This window comes from Chelonia mydas, chromosome 2, assembly GCF_015237465.2.
Source record: "Chelonia mydas isolate rCheMyd1 chromosome 2, rCheMyd1.pri.v2, whole genome shotgun sequence".
In the NCBI taxonomy this organism is placed as follows: domain Eukaryota; kingdom Metazoa; phylum Chordata; order Testudines; family Cheloniidae; genus Chelonia; species Chelonia mydas.
This window is the reverse complement of record NC_057850.1, coordinates 190,407,439-190,431,645: the sequence shown is the minus strand read 5'-3', so window position 1 is coordinate 190,431,645 and position 24,207 is coordinate 190,407,439. Positions and strand designations below refer to the sequence as shown.

At 44.3% G+C, this 24,207-nt stretch overlaps 1 protein-coding gene across 1 annotated transcript in view; it reads left to right on the top strand.

The window, feature by feature from the left end:
- The window catches only part of ZCWPW2 (zinc finger CW-type and PWWP domain containing 2), a 111,479-nt gene that overhangs the window by 50,517 nt on the left and 36,755 nt on the right, over positions 1 to 24,207 (top strand). Inside the window, exon 4 of the mRNA XM_037890393.2 lies at positions 16,122 to 16,183. Coding sequence (XP_037746321.1) covers positions 16,122 to 16,183 — 62 coding nt within the window. The remainder of the gene's footprint in view (positions 1 to 16,121; positions 16,184 to 24,207) is intronic.

Genomic DNA, 24,207 nt, shown 5'->3' with positions numbered 1-24,207 from the left:
ACGAAACAGCCACACTATCGACCCACCCCACAAGACAAGGACCTTAAACGCCTTTACATCTTGGGTCACAAGGTTTATACGTCTTCCGCTCTACAATTCAGAATTGCAAACTATTCTGCCCTCCTTGCAGGCTATGACTTTGATAATTACAATAAAACTTTTTGAATTTGCCTCCTATATTCCAGAGGATAGGAGAGCAGATTTCAAGTCAGTCCTTGTTGAGGGCCAATTGATTTCATGAATGGCCCTCCAAGCATCTCTAGACACAGCGGACACAGCAGCCCGTACTACTGCAACTGCTGTGGTTATGCGCAGATCTTCATGGCTCTCTGCATCCGGCATCCCTAGGGACCTGCAGATCAAAGTAGAGGACCTCCCCTTTGATAAAGATAAGCTCTTTTCCACAAAAACTGATGAAGTCCTTCGCACCATGAAAGATTCTAGAGCGACACTGCGCACCCGGGACATTCATCCATCCCTTCCCAGGAGACAACAATACCAACCTTATCAAACACCACGCACGCAACCGTATTACCGGCCTCAACCCAGACCATATGATATAACCAGGAATCGCGCTAGACCTCCTAAGCTCAGACAAAAATCAAGCAGAAACAATCACCTCCCACCCATCAGGAAATAAACAACAATTTTGAAGCGTTGGTCGAGGGTCTGCACGACCACCCCTTGATTCCACCACCTACTTGCTCATTTGGCCACCGCCTCCAGGGTTTCCAACATGCCTGGCAGCAGATTACGCAGGACCGTTGGGTCCTCGAAATCGTTCAGTCCGGTTACTCCATCCCTTTTATATCCTACTCTCCTACCCTTCCCCATCCCTCTTCGGGGACCCTTCGCACGAGCTCTTACTTTGCACAGAAGTGGCTCACCTTCTACAACTGGGTGCATTGGAACCTGTGCCAACACAACATCGAGGGAAAGGGTTCTACTCTCATTGCTTTCTGACCCAGAAAAAGACCGGGGGATAGAGGCCTATACTAGACCTACACCGACTGAACGAATTCGTGAGGATACAAAGATTCAAGATGATCACACTGGGCACAAAAATACCTGCACTGGATCAAGGGGACTAGTTCACAGCTCTTGACCTACAGGACGCTTATTTTCATATATCAATTAATCCAGCCCACAGACGCTTCCTACGATTCACAATCAGACACAACCATTTTCAATACAGAGTTCTTCCTTTCGGACTCTCCACAGTGCTGAGAGCACTTTCCAAGACTCTAGCCGTAGTCGTGGCTCACCTCCACAGACATGGGATCACGCTTTTCCCTTACCTAGACAATTGCCTCATCAAGGGCAACTCCTATGGCAAGATGCTACATTTCACCATCTCCCTTTTCCACAGCCTAGGCCTCCAAATAAACGTCCAAAAATCCACCCTGACACCTACACAGGAGATTGAGTTCATTCGAGCTCATCTGGACTCAATCCGAACCAGAGCCTCACTCCCACATCATAGATTCCTAGCTATCACACAGCTCATACGCGCGCTCTCTGTTCGTCCCAGGATACAGGCAAGAATTTGCCTACAGCTCCTTGGTCACATGGCAGCCACCACCTTCATGGTCAAGTACGCCAGGCTACACATGAGATGTCTTCAAGGCTGGCTCAACTCCAACTTCAAACCAAACAGACACACCTTAGGTTTTGCTGCTAACTATTCCAGCCAATGTTCTAGCTTCCCTACAATGGTGGACAAGATCAGAAAACCTCTGCATGGGCATACCCTTCCAGCAACGATCCCCAATGCTTTTATGCTCACCACGGACGCTTCCCTAATCGGTTGGGGAGCGCATCTAGGGGGACACAGGGCACAAGGCCACTGGTCCACATCAGAGACACGCCTACACATAAATCTTTTAGAGCTCAGACCAGTGAGACGAGCTTGCCTTCACTTTCTTCCCCTCATAAAGAACAAATCTATTCGGGTCCTAACAGACAATGTAGCATGTATGTTCTACATCAGCAGACGGGGGAGCCTGTTCACATTCCCTATGCATGGAAGCCATCCGGCTATGGAATTGGTGCATACAACATCACATAGAAATCATCGCTTCCTACCTATTAGGCTGCCACAACACTACTGCTGATGCACTCAGCAGGCACTTCTCGACAGAACATAAATGGGAACTGCACCCCACAATACTTCAACAGCTCTTCTCCCTCTGGGGCACCCAATCAATAGACCTCTTTGCCACAACCCAGAATCGCAAATGTCATCTATTTTGTTCCAGAGCGGGACTTGGGACTGCATCCCTAGGAGATGCGTTCCTCATCTCGTGGAATAACTCTCTCCTGTATGCCTTCCCACCAATCCCTCTGCTACACAGGGTTCTTCACAAGATCAGAGACGAGAAGGCCCGTTATTGCCCCAGCTTGGCCAAGACAGACGTGGTATCCGTACCTTCTTCGCATGTCCTCCTATCATCCATGGACTCTCCCCAGCAGATCAGATCTGCTTTCCCAGGACAATGGATGGGTTCTTCACCCTCAGCTCCAGAAGCTCCACCTGACAGCGTGGTTCCTTCATGGTTCCAAACCCACAAACTAGTTTCTTCCGAGCAAGTTCAATACATCCTCCTTCACAGTAGAAAAGACTCCACTCATAAAACTTACCTGCAGAAGTGGAAACGTTTCTCCCTCTGGTGCTCACATAAAACCTCATATGGTAACCCTCCCTAACATCCTAGACTACCTTCTAAAATTGAAACAGGATGGACTCTCGCTCAGCTCCATCAAAGTACACCTGGCGGCACTTACCACCTTCCATGACTTGTTAGAAGGCTACTCACTCTTTACTCACCCCACCATAAAATGATTTCTCACGGGCCTACAAAATCTCTACCCAGAAATTTATCCAACGGCAGCTACATGGACTCTTAAGCTCGTTTTTCATGATCTCATGAAACCTCCATTTGAGCCCTTGGCTACCTCCTCTCTTCTTCATATGTCCATGAAGGTAGCTTTCTTAGCTGCAATAATGTCAGCAAGGAGAGTAGGAGAAATAAGCACCCTGATGGCCTCTCCTCCCTACACAATCTTCTCCAAAGACAAAGTCACCCTGAGACCACATCCTAAATTTCTTCCACCTTAACCAACTCCTATACTTACCTACTTTCTATCCAAAACCTCACAAGGCTCTGCATGAGGCAACTGTGCATACTCTCTATGTCAGGCAAGCAATTGCTTTTTATTTAGACAGGACTAAACCATTTCGTAAGTCCCCGTGACTCTCTGTCTCCATTACCGAAAGATCGAAAGGTACGGCTATCTCTAGGCAACGCCTGTCCAAGTGGATCTCTGACTGTATCATATCCTGTTACCACATCCAAAATATTCAACTGCCCGAAGGTATTAGAACTCATTCCACTTGAGTCACGTCGACGTCCGTTGCCTTCTTACATAACGTACCTATTCCTGACATCTGTAAAGCGGCTACGTGGTCATCTGAACACACGTTTGTCAAACACTATGCTATCACACAGGATACCATGGCAGACACCATAGTGGATCATACAGTACTCTCTACAGCAGTGGTTCTCAAAGCCAGTCTGCCGCTTGTTCAGGGAAAGCCTCTGGCAGGCCGGGCCGGTTTGTTTACCTGTCATGTCCTCGGCTTTGGCCGATCGCGGCTCCCACTGGCCGTGGTTCACCGTTCCAGGCCAATGGGGGCTGTGGGAAGGGCGGCCAGCACATCCCTCGGCCCACCCCGCTTCCCGCAGCCCCCTTGGCCTGGAGCGGCGAACCACGGCCAGTGGGAGCTGCAATCGATCGAACCTGCGGATGTGGCAGGTAAACAAACCGCCCCGCCCGAACAGGGGCTTTCCCTGAACAAGCAGCAGACCGGCTTTGAGAACCACTGCTCTACAGTACTCAGTACCGTATCTCCAAAGTCCCACGAACCATAGTGTGTACTGCTCCACATTCACCTAGAGTGGAGCACCCACAGGGACAGCCTCGAAGAAGAAGAGAAAGTTACTCACCTTGCAGTAACTGAAGTTCTTTGAGATGTGTGTCCCTGTGGGTGCTCCACTCCCCGCCCTCCTCCCCTCTACTTTGGAGTACTAGCATGATTTCTCCACGGTAGAGAAGGAACTGAGGTGGGCGCGGGACACGCGTGCTCAAGCAGATTCTAACAAGACCGCGAGACACCAGCTGAGTGCGTGCATCCCGACCAGGTACTGCTACCAAAGATCTCCATTCAACGGCACCGAGATGCACCGTAGAATCATAGAATATCAGGGTTGGAAGGGACCTCAGGAGGTCATCTAGTCCAACCCCCTGCTCAAAGCAGGACCAATCCCCCACTAAATCATCCCAGCCAGGGCTTTGTCAAGCCTGATCTTAAAAACCTCAAAGGAAGGAGATTCCACCACCTCCCTAGGTAACGCATTCTAGTGCTTCACCACCCTCCTAGTGAAAAAGTTTTTCCTAATATCCAACCTAAACCTCCCCCACTGCAACTTGAGACCATTACTCCTCATTCTGTCATCTGCTACCACTGAGAACAGTCTAGATCCATCCTCTTTGGAACCCCCTTTCAGGTAGTTGAAAGCAGCTATCAAATCCCCCCTCATTCTTCTCTTCCGCAGACTAAACAATCCCAGTTTCTTCAGCCTCTCCTCATAAGTCATGTGCTTCAGTCCCCTAATCATTTTTGTTGCCCTCCGCTGGACGCTTTCCAATTTTTTCACATCCTTCTTGTAGTGTAGGGCCCAAAACTGGACACAGTAGTTCAGATGAGGCCTCATCAATGTCGAATAGAGGGGAATGATCCCGTCCCTCAATCTGCTGGCAATGCCCCTACTTATACATCCCAAAATGCCATTGGCCTTCTTGGCAACAAGGGCACACTGTTGATTCTCATCCAGCTTCTCGTCCGCTGTAACCCCTAGGTCCTTTTCTGCACCGTCACCTAGAATGGAGCACCCACAGGGACGCACATCTCGAAGAACTTCAGTTACTGCAAGGTGAGTAACTTTCTCTTCCCAAGCTGAACATGTCAGTTCCAACTTTGTCCCAAGGAATTGTGAATTGTTTGTGTGAGATCATTGGTTCTTTCTGCTGGGAATCGCTGTACTTCTGACATGATCCACACGTGCTCACCATTTCTTCAATATCACTATTGATCTGTGGCCAGAATACAACTTCTCTAGCTCTTCTTTTTGATTTAGTCATTCCCAGGTGCCCTTCATGTATTCATTCCAATATTTTCCTTCTCATCACTGTGGGAACCATAATCTGTGTTCCTTCCAAGAACACGCCTGAGATCGCTAAAAGCTCATTTTTATAATGGGAACGCACAGATGGGATTTTTTCCCTCCTTATCACTTTTATCACTACTTGCAGCATTTCATCTTTAGCTGTTTCTGTCCCCAGTTCATCCCACATGCCTGGAGATACAGCACATGGCACTTTTTATCATGTTCACATGTATGTTTCCTGCTTGTTCCAGATCATCAGGCTGTATTTTGTAAGGTAGAGCATGTGCTCTTGACAGTATGCCTGCCATTACTAAGGGGTATCCGTGCTGGAACTCCAGAATCTTATCATATTTCTGTATTTTCAGAAGTAGTCATTGCATCCTTGATGGTGCTTCTCCAAGTCCATTTTTGTGTATTGCAATGAGTGGTTGTGATCAGCTTCTGCTTTGAAGCTACCACCAAAGAGAAAGTCACGGAATCTTGTACATCCATGCACCAGACCTAGAATATCTTTTTCAAATTGTGCATAAATCTTCTCTGTAGCTGTCATAGCCCTAGATGCATTTGAGACTGGCAACCAATCCATTCCATGACACTGTAATAGTACTGCTCCCAGCCCTCCTTTCAAAGCATTTGTGGAGAGAGTGATGTCTTTTAATGGGTCAAAAAATTGCACACTGGAGCTAATAGAATGTGCTTTAAATCATTGAATCTCTTCCATGATCTGGCATCCATGCCCATTCGGTGACCTTGTGGAAGAGATGTGTTAGGTGAGTTGTGCAAACTCACTATTTAAGTATGAACTTGCTGACATAATTCAACATTCCTAGCAGCTTTTGAATTCCCTTTTTATTTTCAGGTATCTGCATGATCAGTCTTGCTTGACTCTTTAATTCATCAGACAAGAATCCCTTGGAATCAGTGTCTCTCCCAAGTATGTTATTTCCTTTGTTTGAAATTGACATTTGGACGTACTCAGTTTAAGGTTATTAGCACTTGCAATTTCCAGGACTCTTCTCAATATTCAGTGGCCGTGCTTCCTCAAAGTTTTATGTCATCAGTGTACGCTTTAACACCTGTTTGACCCTCTTGCGTCTGGTTTACTGTATGGTAAAATAGTTCTGGAACTTAACATATTCCAAAAGTAGTCTTAGGAAGCAGTATCTGCCAAGTGGTGTGTTGAAAGTATAGATTTTGGTGTTCTTAGTGTCCAAGGAGATCTGCCAAAATCCAGCTGATGCATCTAGTTTGCTGAAGAATTTGTCTTCTGTTGTCTCAGACAACAGTTCACTTCTTGGGGTCAAGTGAAAGAGTTCTCTTTTTATGTTTTTGTTCAGCTTCTTACTGTCCATACACAGCTATAGTCCCACTCCTTTTTTCTCTTCAGTTACAAAGGGAACCCAACTGTTGGTTCTTCTGCTATCCAGATGATATCATTTGTTGTGATGTTTTGTATTCCTTCTTATAGCCTCTTTCTTAAGGCTTGTTGAACTTTTTATGTAGCATGTACCACATGTTTTGCATCTTCTCTAAACTGTATCTTGTGTGTTAGTTGGAAGCATCCATTTCCTGTGAATACATCTTCGTATGATGCTATTAATACTTGCATATCTGGTTCTATATTGTCTGTCTGTCTATGGTATACATCCTCTTAACTTAAAGACCAAGCACCTTATGTGTGTGGACTCAAGTCTGATTGCTTGCCTCTGTTTACTACCCCAAACTCTGTTTTCTTCTTAGAGTGCTTGCCTTAGCAGTATCTATAGGGTTGGCTGTGGTGCCTCCTGGAGTGCTGCGCTCATGTGCTGGTATATTAGGCGCCACCGGCCCTACACCCTCTCAGTTCCTTCTTACCGCCTGTGAGGGTTGGTTGGAGCACCTCGTCTTGCATTGCAAGAGCGTTAGTGGTTCTTTACAACCCATTATCTATCTTCTTTGTATATGGTTCGTAGGTACTTAGTTAGCCATTAAGTGAAGTGTTAGGTTAGTTTGGTAGTTAGAGTCCCAGCTTGGACTTCACCCTGGAGCAGGGTATGCCCCATTCCCCCGGCTTTAAACCATGCTTGTCATGCACCAGGATGATACCTATTAGTGACCACCATGACAACTGCTTGAAGTGCTTGGGGGAGTCCCGTATAAGGGACAAGTGCAAGATTTGTAAGAACTTTCATCCTAGAACCCAGAAGGAGCAGGGTATTCACCTGAGGGCCCTCCTCATGGAAGCTGCGTTTTGTCCTGTGTTGGAGCCCTCCCGCTTGGCCTCCACTCCTAGCACCTCAGCAAAGGTGTGGAATGCACTACCAGCATCTGGCTCTTCCCGACACTGTTCCACCTCGCTGGTGCCTAAGAAGTGACAAAAGAAGAATGGCTCCCCGGTACCAGAGAGGAAGGGGTCTTCCGGCAAAGGACCTATGTCAGGCCATGTGCCCACACCAGAGGTTCATGGAGGTACCACTGCAGGCGGACCCCCTAGCCCAGCCAGCGATCCGACTCCAAAACCTGGGCGCAGCAGTGGACCCCAGCTTCTCCTAGGGCTTCGTTGTCCAAAGCGGCTCTGGCAGCTAAAGAGCAAGTAGGCCAGCTGGCGCTGCAGATGCGGCACCAGGTGTCAGACTCAGCTAAGACTCCAACATCCACAGGCAAGCTGGTCATGGGACCACCCCATAGGGCGGTGGATTATTCTTGATCCCTGGATGGCAGGCATAGATTCCCATTGTCATGGCCTAGGACCCTGGCACTGCAACCTCCGTCTCCGGTCAGAAGACCCTAGTCATGTTCTCTCCCTACGAGGCATGGAACACTGGAGTCGAGACACCAGTCCCCCTACCCTCGGTACCAGCAAGCTTCCTGCCAGAGATCACCACAGTACAGGTTACCATCGCCTAGACAGTCTCCTAGGCGTTGGTCCCCACTGGGGCAGGATCGCTCCTAGACCCAGCACCAGTCTCCACCTCCCTAGTACTGCTCGTCAGGCAAGCACTGATCCTTGCTGGTCACCGATGAGGGTTAGTCGGCAGACTCAGGCTGCCATGGTGCTGCCCTTGTCACCAGAGGGACAATGGTCCAAGTTGGAGCAGGAGTTCAGCCCCTTGCCAAGGAAGGGTGAATCACCGCTAACCCACGAGACTGACACGGCATCTGCAGCAGCGGCGGAGGAGTGGCATTAGGGACTGTGGCCCTCTCGATGGCCATACTGGAATCTGTAGGGCATACCCATGATGCTGGTCCCATGTTCCCACCATTCCTCCCTGGCTGCCTTAGACAAACTGCCCCCTGCACTAAATCCAATGCAGGGGCAGCACAGCAGGCTCCAACACCTAAGAAGTCATCCCCAGAGAGGGAAGGGAAATCCACCCTTCCCCCATGGGGCAATCGTCATCATTTTCATAGTCTCCGGATAAAGTGGTGGCTGGCCCCTCCCAAACGGGCAGTGCCTCCCACAACTTCAAGGAGCACCAGACCCTCCTTAAAAGGGTGACTACCAATTTGAACTTGGAGATTGAGGAGTTGGTGGAAGACTTTAATGTTATATTCTCAACCTCTTTAATGTTATATTCTCCGCATGTCATGTCTCAGGACGCAACTTTTCCTCAAAAAGCCTTAGGACCACCTTATAGTGTGGCCATATGAATTGCAAAATACAAACAAGCATACACCATTTTTGAGACCCTTCTACTTCCAGCAGCAACAGATGTGTAGAATTATGATTGGGGAACAAGCAGCCGTGGCACTGAACACCATTACTATGTCAAATAATACCCTTTATTGACACATAGATGGCCTTGCAGAAAACTTCCTGAACCAGATGATAGAACATGTTCTAAGAAGAGTCAGTATTTTGCACTGCACCTTGATGAATCCACAGCCAGCCAGCTTCTGGGTTATGTGAGGTTTGTCAAAGCAGGTATAGTAGTTGAAGAACTTCTATTTAACAGGCCCATTCTTAAACTTTGTCTGAACATGCCAAAATATGTATTTTTCAGATTATAGTTTTAAAAACCATGATTAGAGAGAATTGTGTAATTAAACTCTATGTAGTTTAGAGTTCTGATGGTTTTGCAACTTTATTCGTGTCCTGAACTCTTGAATCTAGTGTCTCGTGCTGGTTAAAAAAAAAACGAAAAAACCAGTACTTGGTTATAGGGAGCTGCTTAGTTTTAAAATATCTGTAGGAGTGCCACAGTGCCAAAAAGCTTGAGAACCACAGCTCTATAGCACAGATGCTGTTTGGCTAATATCTAATAACTGATTCTATTCATTAGCAGTGCAAAATAAATGGAAGAGGTTCTCTGTCTGGGCACTGATTGCCATCCTGGACTACCTACTCACCTTAAACTGTTCAAGACTCCTCAACAGCTTTTTAAAAATGCACCTGATGTTTATCTCTGTTCATCACGCCCCAGTGGAAGACTACACCACCTTCTTTCAACTAACAGTAGTTAGATTTCTCAAAAGACTCATTAATGTCTACTTTCCAGTCAGAGACCCTGACCTCCTGAGACCTTAACATTGTTTTAACAGGATTGGTGAGACCTCTTTTTGAACATTTGGTGACCAGCTGTTTGTACCACCTCCATGAAGACCACCTTCCTAGTGGCTATAAACTTGGCCAGAAGGATAGGAGAGATAAAAGATCTCAAAGCAGGGCTACCTTATACAGTATTGTACGGTATGACTTTGACTTCATCTGATTTTTTGGGGGCGGGAGGTTGTTTTGTTTTTTGTTGTTTTTTTTCAGGAAGTGGTTTGACTGTCATCTTAATTAGATGATCCATCTACTAGCATTCTTCTCCAAGCCTCATCGAAGCTTCCACTTAGGGAGAACCTGAACTTCACATGTTGGATATTGTCAGGGGTCCTTCATAGTATTGGTACAGAACAAAGCTCTTCCAGAACTCTTCTAGATTGTTCCTAGCAGTTGCTGACAGAATGAAGGGTTTTCTCTCAATGACTGTCAAAATAGTTCTCTGACTGTATTAAACCATGCTGTGGGGTGGCTTATGTAGACCAACCTGGACAGGTTAGGACCCATTCCACCAAAGCTCACATAGCCTCTACTGCATCACTGCAGAGCTTCCTAACAGCAGAGAATTGCAAAGGAGCTACCCGAAGTTCAATTAGCAGCTTCATTCAGCATTATCATAGAAGATTAGGGTTGCAAGAGACCTTGCATGGTCATCTAGTCCTGCTCAAAGCATTACTGCTTAGTATAAGCTATAGATCCAATGCCCATTTTGGCAGAGCTGTCCTGCAGTCATTATTTCAGAAGAATCTGAGCTCTAATCTCCAGGACATGAGTCACTTCTTGTGAGTCACCACATATACATGGATGGTCACTCAAAGAAGAAAGAAAGTTACATATCCTACAGTAATTGTAAGGTGTTTTGTCCACATATATTCCACAACCTGTCTTCCATCCCTGTTTCTGTGGAGTCCTTGTCATTGTGAATTCTATTCTGGGGAAAGAACTGAAGAGTGGCTGTGGCCGCTTCACCCCCGCCCTTTACAACCTCAGCTACAGAGTGCTCTAAATCATACAGGGCACAGGCGCAGCTCCAATTGACACTATTATTCAAAAGATTCTGATGTCATGTGCATGGGGCACGTGCACCAGAGATGTCAACATGTAGTCCAACATTTCAAAGAAGAACAATTACTGGAGAGTAAGTAACCATTCTTTCTTCTCAAGGATCTCTGTGCATTTGCAGACTTGGTTCCGCTGGGGTCAAGCTCATGGAGCCTCTGATGAAGTCAGAATCTTTTGAAGCTAATGACTTGGGTGTTTGACATCTGAGGCTATGAGTGCAGACTCTAATCACTTCTGTTCCTTCTTCTCCACAGTGAAGAATGTTAGGAACCCACTCTTTTAGGTCCGCCTAGCAGACACTCTGAGCATCTTACTTTCTGTGGACCTCATCTGGATGCAGGCCACAGTACCATTGAGAGCATGTCCTCAACCACTGTGTGCCCTTGCTCTGACTCCTGGCACTTTTTCTCTTCCTGACCCTTATGAGGTCCTAAAAAGAAAGAAAGGAAAAAAAGGAGGAAATGGTGCCAGCTGCCTTATGATGCCCTGGCATCACTGCGGGGAAGAGGTCTCAATGTTCAATCTCCCTTTGCACTGTAGAAGACCTGCATCTAGTATGTTTTCCCACTCCATAGTTACCCAATTCCTAAAATGTCTTGTAAATATCTTTTCAGTGTAAAGGAGCCTGTCCCCCATGAGGGAATTGAGGACTACATGCTGGACACTCTCTCTTTCAAGACTATATTCCTTGTACTTATTACCTGAATTTAGAAAGACTAGTGAGTTGCAGGTTCTGATGGTGAACCCACCTGTAACAGAGTCCTTGATGGTTCCTCCCTCAGAGAGTGGGGGAACCTGACCGACCCAATTAGATACACTCTTAGTGGTCACAACCCAGACCCCACTTCCCCACCATTTGCAGAGGAGTGTTCTGCCTTGTGTGGGCATGCTTAAGTCTCTCTGGCTGGGGTGTCAACATGCAAGTCACAGACCCGCACACTTGCAGGGGTACTCTGTGCTCCCAGCAAAAGTGAGGGGTGGCAAGTCTGTGGTGCTGCCAATTCAGCCCGATGGGTTTGGAGACATCACTCTGGCTGGGTCTCTGAGATAGGCTCAGCCTGTCTGTCTTACCCTCTGAGTCCGCTGTACTCTCTTTAGGAGAGTTTCCTGCCTAGGAGTTCTCTCCCTGTCTTCAGGAGTCACTCCTGCGGTATGCTGCTTAGGGCAATCCTGCTCATTCCCCCTCTGCTGACTGCAGTTTCCTCCTTTTTAAAGGCCTTCTCCTTATCATGCATGCTTGACAGGGCCAGAAGAGCGTGTCTCTGGCCCCTTCCTTTTCTGTGTGAGGCCTATACATTTAGTCACACCACCTTACATGGTTATGCACAAGGTGGCAGTGGACTTCCACATCAGTCAATCAGTCTCTTTCTCACTGTTCCCCAAACTTCACTCTCACCTTGGTGAACCCCACTTTCACACATAAAAATGAGCAGAACTCTGTTATACTTAGGACTAAACCCTAGCATATTTCTAACAGATTGTTTGTGGTCTACAGGAAGAGAGCGATGCAAGGGACATGGACTATTTATACTCAGAGGTTGTCTAAATTGATACTCCAGGGGGAATTCAGTGCCCCTGTGCATGCTCAGAATTTATGTCCCCTGTAGATTTCTTTGCTTCCCCACAGAAAAATGACTTTCTGAAAGGGAAGCAAAAGGGAAGCCACAAGAGCTGTCATGTGACCCTCCTCAGCAATATGTTTCAGATGCCCAGGGCAGCTGGCAGGGAGGTAAATCACTGTTGGGGCAGGACTGGGGAAGACCTGGCTGGTGGCTCTTACCCTGCGCCGGGCTCAGCTGCTAGTCCTGGCTGGGCTGGGGAGGATGGGACTTCTTCCCGTGAACGGCATCCGGGGCTGTGTCAGACCCATCCCCAGATTTCTCCCCCAGCCGTAGGAAGCTCTGCAAACTCTCTCTCTTTCTCACATACATACACACACACACACACACACGCACCCTCCACGCTTCCTGCACCCATCACTCCTCAGCTTCAGGAGGAGGGATCACTGTGCAGGGAGCTGCTCCACCATCTGCCCAACCCCTGTGCATCCAGACCTCCTCATATCCAGACCATCCCGACGAGCCTCACTCCCCCCGCACCCAGAACCCCCCCCCCGACGAGCCTCACTCCCCCGCACCTGCACCATCCCAGTGAGCCACCCGCACATGGATCCCCACCGTACCAAGCCCCAACCAGCCGCACCTGGATCACCACCCCACCGAGCCCCATTCCCACACCATCTGGACCCACTGAGCCCTCCACACCTAGACCCTCCCCTGCTGAGTTCTATACCCCCCACACACACCCAGATACCTCCCCTGCTGAGCCCCAACCACCTCCACCTGGACCCCCCTGCAGTGTCCCATTACCGTTGCACTCAGAACCCCCCAACAAGCCCCTCTGCATCCAGATCCCCCCACTGAGTCACCCCGCACCCAGATTGCCCCACACACAACCTTCTCAATTCACACTAAGATTCCCCCACACTAAGCCTCACACTTGGATCTTGCCTTGCTGAGCCTGCCTGCCCTTACCTGGTGCACTTGGCATGGAGGGGCATGGCCCTGGGGTGTTTCTAGGGCAGGCCCGGTCCTTGCGCTGTGTTAGGGCTGGGTGTAGCCTCACCGGTGAGTCCATGTCCCACCTCTGTGCAGCCAGTGGCCTGTGCTCCCCAGTGTGATGCTGGAGCCTCCACATTTATTTGACAAATAAAATTTGCAGAATTTTAAAATGTGCGCAGAACTTTAATTTTTTTGGTGCAGAATTTTTATTTCTTTGGAACAGAATGTCCTCAGGAGTAAATGGATTACTTTGGGCATTTGTATCCTAAGCCTAAGGTTTCCTTCCCAATAGGAGTTGAGCCCATTCCACACCAGCTACTTCTGCCTCGATGGTAGTATGTTTAAGATAAATATTGATAGGAGAAATATGTAGGATAGCCACATTTCGCAGCTTCAATAAGCACTAATACCTCACCTCCTACTCAGATGCCAGGTGCAGGCAAGCAGTGCTTCAGTCCTTGTTTAACTAAAGAACTCAGCCCACCCTCCATTTTGAGTAGTATTGCTCACTACACTCTCGCAGGTGGGAATGCACTCAAAGAAGAAAGTAAATTTACTTGCTAGTAACTGTTCTTTGAGACAACAAGGAGTCCGGTGGCATTTTAAAGACTAACAGATTTATCTGTTAAGCTTTCATGGGTAAAAACCTCACTTCTTCAGATGCATGGAGTGAAAGTTACAGATGCAGACATAAATATACTGACACATGAAGAGAAGGGAGTTACCTCACAAGTGGAAAACCAGTGTTGACAGGGCCAATTCGATCAGGGTGGATGCAGTCCACTCCTAATAATAGATGAGGAGGTGTCAATTCCAGGAGAGGCAAAGCTGCATCTGTAATGAGCCAGCCACTCCCAGTCCCTATTCAAGCCCAAATTAATGGTGTTAAATTTGCAAATGAATTTTAGTTCTGCTGTTTCTCTTTGAAGTCTGTTTCTGAAGTTTTTTTGTTCAAGTATAGCTACTTTCAAATCTGTTATAGAATGTCCAGGAAGATTGAAGTTGTCAAGGTTCCTTCCCTACTCTGAACTCTAGGGTACAGATGCGGGGACCTGCATGAAAGACCCCCTAAGCTTATTCTTACCAGCTTAGGTTAAAAACTTCCCCAAGGTACAAACTTAGCCTTGTCCTTGAACCATGTGCTGCCACCACCAAGTGATTTAAACAAAGAACAGGGAAAGAGCCCACTTGGAGACGTCTTCCCCCAAAATATCCCCCCAAGCCCTACACCCTCCTACATCTGGGGAAGGCTTGATACTAATATCAATCAGGTTCTTAAAAGAAGAATTTTATTTAAAGAAAAGGTAAAAGAATCACCTCTGTAAAATCAGGATGGTAAATACTTTACAGGGTAATCAGATTCAAAACATAGAGAATCCCTCTAGGCAAAACCTTAAGTTAGAAAAAGACACAAAAACAGGAATACACATTCCCTCCAGCACAGCGAATTTTACAAGCCAAAAAACAAAAGGAAATCTAATGCATTTTCTAGCTAGATTACTTACTAACTTTACAGGAGTTGGAATCCTTGATCTGTTCCCGGCAAAGATATCACACAGACAGACAAAAACCTTCCCTCCCCTCCAGATTTGAAAGTATCTTGTCTCCTCATTGGTCATTTTGGGTCCAGTACCAGCGAGGTTACCATATCTTCTTAACCCTTTACAGGTGAAAGGATTTTGCCTCTGGCCAGGAGGGATTTTATAGCACTGTATACAGAAAGGTGGTTACCCTTCCCTTTATGACAGAAGTGTTCTCCCACTGGCTTTTGTGTGTTGCCATTCCTGATGTCTCTTTTGTGTCCATTTATTCTTTTACGTAGGGACTGTCCGGTTTGGCCAATGTACATGGCAGAGGGCATTGCTGGCACATGATGGCATATATAACATTAGTAGACATGCACGTGAATGAGCCTCTGATGGTGTGGCTGATATGGTTGTGTCCTCTGATGGTGTCACTAGAATAGATATGGGGAGTTGCCTACTCTGTCCCCAGATCTACTCTAGTGACATGTTGCCTGCTCTGTCCCCATATCTACTCAAGTGACTAAACTATAGATATTTAAGTAACATACCTATTGATGTAACATTGTACCATGTAACACACACCTACTGCCCACCTTTTAAATTTCTTAGAGGTCTGACAGTAGTGACCACATCTGAGATGGAATGTTCATATAATGAATGCTTGCTTTAGGGAAGAGAGACAGTGCTCATAATGAAATCTTAATATCTATATCAGATTGCATACAGATATCCTGAAAGGATGGATATTTGAACAATCCATTAAGAAACTATAGAAATTATAGTTACACATAATCCATTCCTTGTTAAGAAGAAAGTTTCTATATGGCAGTTTTGTAATGTATGGTACGTTTCACATCTTGGTTCATACCTTTATTCAAGAAGAATCCATCTCTGTTTCTACCCTGATGTGTATAATCTATTTTGTAGTAGTAACTATGTAGCAACAGTGTAAAAAACCCAACCTTTATTTGGGTAATATATTGTGGATACAAATTGTTCCCACAAGAAAGGTTCTTTTTTGAAAATCAGAGTCAAAATGATTTCATACAAACCCTTTGATTATTGTAATGTTAATGTGACCTACTAAAATCAATTATGGCTGTACTGTTCTAAATTTCAATGGTGTAAATATGTTTATAAACAATTGCAACAATTTATATTTATTTGCCAAGGATAATAATCTGTATTTATTTTGTATTGGTTTCACAATGTTTTTCAGGAGCAGGAGTGTTAGAGGATAAAACAGAAGCCAGTAATGACACAGTGGTATCCAAGAGAAGAGTAAGACCTTATCTTTTAAAATATAAGCTTAAACGATCAATTCCCATTTCCTTTTTGATTAAAAAGCCATATGCAAGACATTTTTTCAAACTCATTTTTGAAATATGTCAGTTTAGCCACTGTCAACTATTTTTAGGCCCTCAAATTTTCATGTACTTGAAAAAATTATTCTTCTTTACTTTTTTTGGTAGCAGTAGTAAAAGTATTATTTGCAACTCATACACTAATGCAATGATTCAGGTGTTTTATTCTCAAGTAATCTACAAGTGAATATTAAAAACAATTGTAATATGATTTCAGTCACGTGTTTTAGTGTCCATAAGGTGAAATTAAAGCTTCTGGTTGGTACTTTTATGTCTGTTTCATAGGTTACATCATATCACAGAAATGTAGGACTGGAAGGGAGCTTGAGAGGTCATCCATTCCAGACCCCTGGGCTGAGGCAGGACCAAGTAAACTTGGACCATCCCTGACAGTGTTCGTCCAACCTGTTCTTAAAAACTTCCAGTTATGGGGATTACACAACCTCACTTGGAAGCCTATTCCAGAACTTAACTACCTTTATAGTTAGGAAAATCTTTTAAATATCTAACCTAGAGAGATCTCCCTTGCTGCAGATTAAGTCCGTTACTTTTTGTACTACCTTCAGTGGACATGGAGAACAATGGATCATCATCCTCTTTATAACACCCCTTAATATATTTGAAAACTTTATCAGGTCCCCCCTGAGTCTTCTTTTCTCAAGAAGAAACATGCCCAGTGTTTTTAACCTTTCCTCATGGGTTAGGTTTTCTAAGCCTTATCATTTTTGTTGCTCTTCTCTAGACGCTCCAATTTGTCCACATCTTTCCTAAAGTGTGGTGCCCAGAATTGGACACGGTATTCCAGCTGAGCCTCACCCGTACCAAGTAGAGCAGGACAATTGCCTCCCGTGTATTAGGTACTTATGAGGAGAGGCTGAGGGAACTGGGATTGTTTAGTCTGCGGAAGAGAAGAATGAGGGGGGATTTGATAGCTGCTTTCAACTACCTGAGAGGTGGTTCCAGAGAGGATGGTTCTAGACTATTCTCAGTGGTAGAAGAGGACAGGACAAGGAGTAATGGTCTCAAGTTGCAGTGGGGGAGGTTTAGGTTGGATGTTAGGAAAAACTTTTTCACTAAGAGGGTGGTGAAACACTGGAATGCGTTACCTAGGGAGGTGGTAGAATCTCCTTCCTTGGAAGTTTTTAAGGTCACGCTTGACAAAGCCTTGGCTGGGATGATTTGATTGGGGATTGGTCCTGCTTTGAGCAGGGGGTTGGACTAGATGACCTCCTGAGGTCCCTTCCAACCCTGATATTCTACGATTCTATGATTCTATGATATGCATGTTCCTACACCCTAGAATGATATTAGGCTGTTCCACAACTGCATCACATTGTTGACATTGTTGACTCATTCAGTTTGTGATCCACTATAACCCCTAGATCCTTTTCAGCAGTACTACATCATTGCCATTTATTCCGCATTTTGTAGTTGTGCATTTGATTTTCCTTCCTAACTTTGCACTTGTCTTATTGACAATCTTATTGATTTCAGACCAATTCTCTAATTTATCAAGGTCCTTTTGAATTCTAATCCTGTCTTCCAACCGCTCTCACCGTGGTGTCATTTGCATATTTATAAGAATACTCTCTATTCTGTTGTCCATGTCATTAATGACAATATTGACTAGTACTGACCCCTGTGGGACTCCACTAGATAAAACCTCTCAGTTTGACAGCAAACTATTAATAACTACTCTGAGTACAGAGTTTCAACCAATTGTGCACCCACATTACAATAATTTCATCTAGACCACATATGTACTCCCTTGTATATTTATTATTTGGAGTTATTTTCACCCCTCTGAGTTACATATGAATGTGTTCTAACAACTGGGATGTAAAGTTCCTTATTTATGTATGTATATGCATGGTTGCTTAACCTAGCTAGCCCTGTAGTACAGAGGGTTTTTTTTTGGTTTGATCTGTTAAAATTGGTTATACTATGTGTTACAGGTTGCCTTTCTAGCATTTGATAAGTCTTTACCAAATGGTAGAAAAATAAATCCCTAAAAGTTCAAAGCAAAACACTGAAAAAATTAAACAGTGCCCTATGCATATGCCCTGCCTCCTTGCTACAAGCCCCACAATGTAGGCCTCCAAAGCCTCAGATTTGAGGCTAGTAGTTGTGGAAAACCCCACTAGGTACAGTCAAATATAGATGGAGTTTTTAAAAAAAACAAACTCCAAGATCTAGAGTAGATTTTAGACACACTAGAACGCACAGGAACTCTCCTGTGCCTACTAGTGAGCCCTGATAATTCTCAGACAGACAATCAGGTGTTTAACGGCTAGATTTTTGAGAGAGTTGAACTCCCATTTAGGTTATGTCTAGACTAGGAAAATAAATTGTGTTTAAAAATGTGTTAGCTAACATGTTTTAACTATTTTCTTAATCTAGCTATGGCTTGAAGCTGTGAGCTATTAACATTTTCAAAAGAACTTAGAGCCCAACATTCCAGTCTTTTGGAAATCTGATGACTTATTTTGGTGTCTATGGCTTTGTCTATCCTGCAGTTGTAGGTGTGATTGCTGTGTGTGGTCATACATGAGCTAGCTTTAATCCAGCTAGCACAGATACAACTAATAGTGAAGTGGTAGCAGCATGGGCTAGCTACCCAAGTAAGTATTCAGGGCCCTGGGCAGGCTTGTACAATTACACTGTAGCACCTGCTCCTGTGGTTTCATTTCTGTCGGTACCTCAGATAGATAGGGCATGCCTATCTGTGCTGCAATCATATACTCCAACTGCAGAGTGGACACACTCAGACACCAAAATGAGTGGCCAGATTTCCAAAAGACCAGAAGGTTGAGAGCTGAGCTCTCTCTTGAAATTATGGCTGTAAATGCAGGTGCTGAATTCTTTGGAAAATCTGTCCTTTAGTTTTCATTGAGAACAAGTGGTGTTGCCATATTTATTTAGACTATATAAACTATTTAAAAATGCACACACCCAAAGCTCCAAGTGCCTTATCCTATAAAATCATTGTTAGTAAAGTTTCCAGATGACAGAGACATTGGTGGAGTAGTAAATAATGACGGGTATAGCTCAGTAATACAGATCTATCTCGATCGCTTGGAGAGGTGGGCTTTTTTGAACAATTTGTGTTTTAATGCAGCAAAATGCAAGGTCATACATTTATGAGGAAATAATATAGATCAGGCTTAAAGATGGAAGACAGAATCCTGGAATACAGTGACATTGAAAAGCACTTATGAGTAACAGATAACCACCTGAACATAAGATCCCAGTGTGATGGAGTAGCTAAGAGAGTGAATGTCATCTTTGTTCTTGTAAGCAGGGAAATACCAAGTAGGAGGCAGTGTCAGGATCTCAACAAAGGCAGTCAGGGCCAAGAGTCAGAGCAGGGACACACCTGAGGCTGGGAGTAGCAGAGGAGTTCATAGGTTCCAGGCCAGGGTTGGAGTCCAAGTCAAGTTTCAGGATCCATGTCAAGAGGCAAAGTTCAAATCAAGTCAAGGTCAAAGCCAAGCATTCAAAAACAGTGATGACAGTTACAGGAAATTCACACTGTTTCTTGGAGACTTTTTCTCCGACACTGGAATGCCTCTTGAGTTTATATAGGGTAGGGAGCCAATCAGGAGCCATGAGGCTACCGTCTGTCAAACCCTCCACAGACCGTGTGGTGCTACCCATGGTCTGTGTCCACAGTGGGTCACGGGAAGTGGAGAACAAATGAGTTACAGCTGCTGCTGGGTGGCAGGCAGGAGAGGTCAGCTGCCTGGTATCTCTGCAGGTCTGGGTTCTAGATCTCTGGAGACCTTCTAATAGGGAGGTGATACTACCTCTATAGATGGCATTAGCAGCATACAGTGTCCAGTTCTGGTTTCCACCCTCAGAAAAGATCTTGAAATATTGTAAAGGGCTCAGAAAAAATCTTCAAGAATGATCTGAGGTCTGGAAAATGTCTTATAATGAGAGATTTTAAAAGCTCAATTTATTTAGTGTATCCAAGAGAAAGTTAAAAGGAGATTGATAAGTATGTACAGGGGGAAGAGATGGCTCTGTAGTTTACCAGAAAAAGGCATAACACAATCCAGTGGTTAGAAAGTAGAAAAAATTAATTTATTTTACTAACATGTTTTATAATACCAAGACTATGGAAACAGTTAAGTCTCCTTTCTTTTAGGCAACATAACTAGAGCTTGAGTCAATCCCTCATTCATTCTGTCTTCAAATAAGTCACTTCCTTTTTTCTGCACTAGGATATCTTTCTTGAAGATAATAAAGGTAGTGTGATATTCCTAAAAATACTAGAGCCAACCACTTGATTTCCTGTATGTGGAGACTTAAGAGCCAAAATGCTGCATTTCTACTGCATGTGGGAACGCAATCACTGGACAGTGCAGGGAGATATTGGACTCGTTGTGGAGCCAAGTTGTGTGGGGACTGTGTGCAATCCTGGAGAGTGGCAGGGAAGTGGCTGGTAGGACTGTCTCAAACCATACAAAAAGGGAACAGGTAATGTTGTGCACCATTCCCCCTCATATCTTGTCGTATGCATTCCGGTTGCTTTTTGAGGCTAACAATTCCATTTCTCACTCTCACTTCTGAGCACATTTGTCTTAGTACACAGCCCATTTACTTGGAGAAATGGAGCATATAAAACCTTTTACTGGTTAGGCTAGGAAGGGATTGATGGTCTTCCTGGAAGGCAGGTGCTCAGATCTGCTCTACCCTACAACTCCTGGCAGAAGTGCCAAACCTGTAGGGAAGGTTGTCTGGCTATACTTAATAATTGGGGAAAATAGTAAATAAAAGGAAACAGACCTCAGAAATGGCTACTTTGATAAAATGAGAACACAATTCCTTTAGGCCGAAACAATTCTAGTTTTATAAGTCCTGGAGAGTGCAGTTAGCTAGGGAAAATTGCATGTTCCTGGAGAATAAAAACTTTAGTTAATGTATCGTTTAACCATCTGAAGAGTTGGAGTGACTGTCTAAGTTTTCTTGAATTAATCAAAAACCAGGGAACAAACTGGGTTTTGTTCCCCCCCCCCCCCGACTTCCTGGGTCAATTTACAGTAGGGGTTCTCAGACTTTTTTTGCTGGGCCCCCGTTTGAAAATATTTCAGGCTGTGATGACTTTCCCCTTACTTCTGTGCTGCTTTTTGTGGCAGCACTGTCTTCAGAGTTGGGTGCTTCTTTTCCAGCCTCTTGTAGACTTTTGGTGTTGTGGGTCTGGGTTCTGTTTTTTGGAAGCTATACTTAGTCTACACTTGGCATCTTGAAATACAGCAGCACATCATTTTCCTTTCCTCATTCTTTTTATTTTTCTGTTTTTTCTTCTAGTGCTTTGTATGCCATGGTGAACAATTTTAAATTAACACATTTATTGAAAAAAATCTAAATAAAAGATTTACATAGGCTCTCATGTTTGGGAACATTTTCTCTTGAAAATAACAGAACTACTAATCACTTTACCATGGTAACATTCCTTGTCATTATGCAGAATATCAAGAACCAGGGGATTGAGCTAGCCAGGTTCCAATTTAGTGAACTCTTGGCCTAGAGGACAAATAATACTTTTATACTGACTTGATTTCATAAGGTGATATACCTTGAATAAACGTAGGACTAAAAATGAAAGCTTGTTAAAGCTGATGACTCAGGGTCTGCATTTCAAGCTCCGTCAACATTCTCGTCACTACCACCATTACTAGAAACATTGAAATAATTTTTGTCTATGTATTTATACCACAATTGCTACTATGGTATTTGTGTTCCTGACAAATTTTTGTCAGATGGATCAATAAATTGCCTCCTTGGAGACTTTTAACTTTTAACACAAGATGGATTAATTAAAATTTTCTATTTCATTGATAGAAATGAAAATAGAAATTTTAACATCAAAGGTGGATAGTTTAGATTATCAAGTGGAGTCCATTAAAATAGGACAAAACACCCTGAATAAAGACTGTAAAAAAACCAAAACAAATCTCCCCACCATATAATGCAATTCTGATAGAAGTGATTTTCAGAACTAGATAAGAAGAAGAAATTTAAGAGTTCAGTGAAGTTTCTGAATTATATAATTTCAGACTCACTGATAACTGATACAGGAAATGTTTATGTTGAACGTATTGTAATGCTGTAGAATTCCACTGCAAAAGCCAATCATGAGTTCAGAAGGAAAGGGAGGCCCATAATAGGGCAACAGTGGAGTTATCCTTATGTATACTATTCAGTAGCTTACTTATGTAGAAATATTATAAATGTTATTTAATTTGCATTATCATAGCTCTAATCATGGACCAGGACTCTGTTGTGCTAGGTGTTGTACAAACCCAACAAAAAGACAGACCCTGTCCCAAAGACCTTACAAGCTAAGTCTATGACAAGAGACCACAGATCAATATAGACAGATGAGGGAATACAAGGAAACAATGAGACAGTATTGGTCAGCAAGATAGGAAGTGGTCTCAGCATACCAGCACCCTTACCCTTATTATTTTTTTTTGTAAGCATCTTGACTGTGGAGAATTTTGAAGAAAGATAATGAGTTAGTTTTGTGGATGTTTATGGGGAGTTCCTCTGAAGTGTGAGGAGCAGCATGGGAGAAAGCATGAAGGTGGTTATTTGAGTATTTAACAAGTAAGTGGTACAGGGTAGCGTCATGGGTCAATTGGAGGTGGAAGTTGACCTCTTAGTGCAGAATGAGAGACAATAGATAGGGTGGAGATAGGTTGTGAAGGACCTTGAAAGTGAAGTTAAGTAGTTTATGTTTGATGCAATAGTGAAGAGGGAGCCAGTGGAGGGATGCAAAGAGAGGGGTGACATGGTGACAGACTGAGAAAATTGTCTTTGCAGCAGCATTCTTAATGGATATGATCAGGGCATTTGTCAAGGCCAGAGAAAAGAATGATGCAGTAATCAAGATGTGAGATGAAAATTTGGATGTGTGGATGGATGGGAAAGGAGTTGTCTCAGAGGTACTGTGCAGATAGAACTAGCAAGACTTAGACATAGTCTGGATGTGAGGTCCTATAGAGAGTTCAGAGTTGAAGATGATGTCCAGGTTATGGGCTTGAGTTATGGTGGTATTGTCTGCAGTGATTGAGAAAGGAGGTAGTAGAGATGGCTTGCGGGAGAAGAGAGGAGAGATTAAGCGCTCTGTTTTAGCCATGTTGAGTTTGAGCTGACAGCTAGACATCCACAGAGAAATGGTAGAGAGACAGACCAAGATTTTAATTTGGACAGGAGAAGACAAGTCTGAAGTAAAGAAGTACATTTGTGAATTGTCCACATAGAGATGGTAGTTGAATTTGTGGATGAAATTATTCCAGAGATAAGGTATAGAGAGAGAATAAAAGGTTACCAAGGATGGCCCCCTGTGGAACTCCCAGAGTTGGGGCAGGGGGAATGAAGTGTAAGCTGAAGGAGGAATTAGAGTGGTAGGTGGAGAACCAGGAGAGGACATTGTTACGGAAGCTAAGGCAGGGCAAGATTTCAAGCTAAGCGTGACTAGTGGTGTTGAAGGCAGCTGACAGGTCAATGAGGATGAGATAGAGCTCTGGTTCTGAGCTTTGGTGACGAAGAGGTCACTTTTAGGGCAGTTTCAATGGAGTGCAAGGAGCTGAAGTCAGATTGAAGGTCTAGGATGGAATTGGAGAAGAACTCTAGACAGCAATTATTAATAGCATGTTCAATGAGTTTATAGATGAAAGGGAGCTGGGGTGGTCGCTGGAGGGATAAGTAGGGTCAAAGATAGATTTTTTAAAGATGGGTGAGATTAAAGAAAATTTGTATTGTTGATGGGAAAGAATCAGAGGCCAGATCTTCATGACTGGCTGTTTGGCCATAAAGGTTTATTAGTGTAAATTGATTTTAGAAATCAGCTATGACCAAACATCATAATATATCACATAATATCATTCTGTAAGAGCAGAATTTACAGCAACAGACACAAAATCAAGAGTT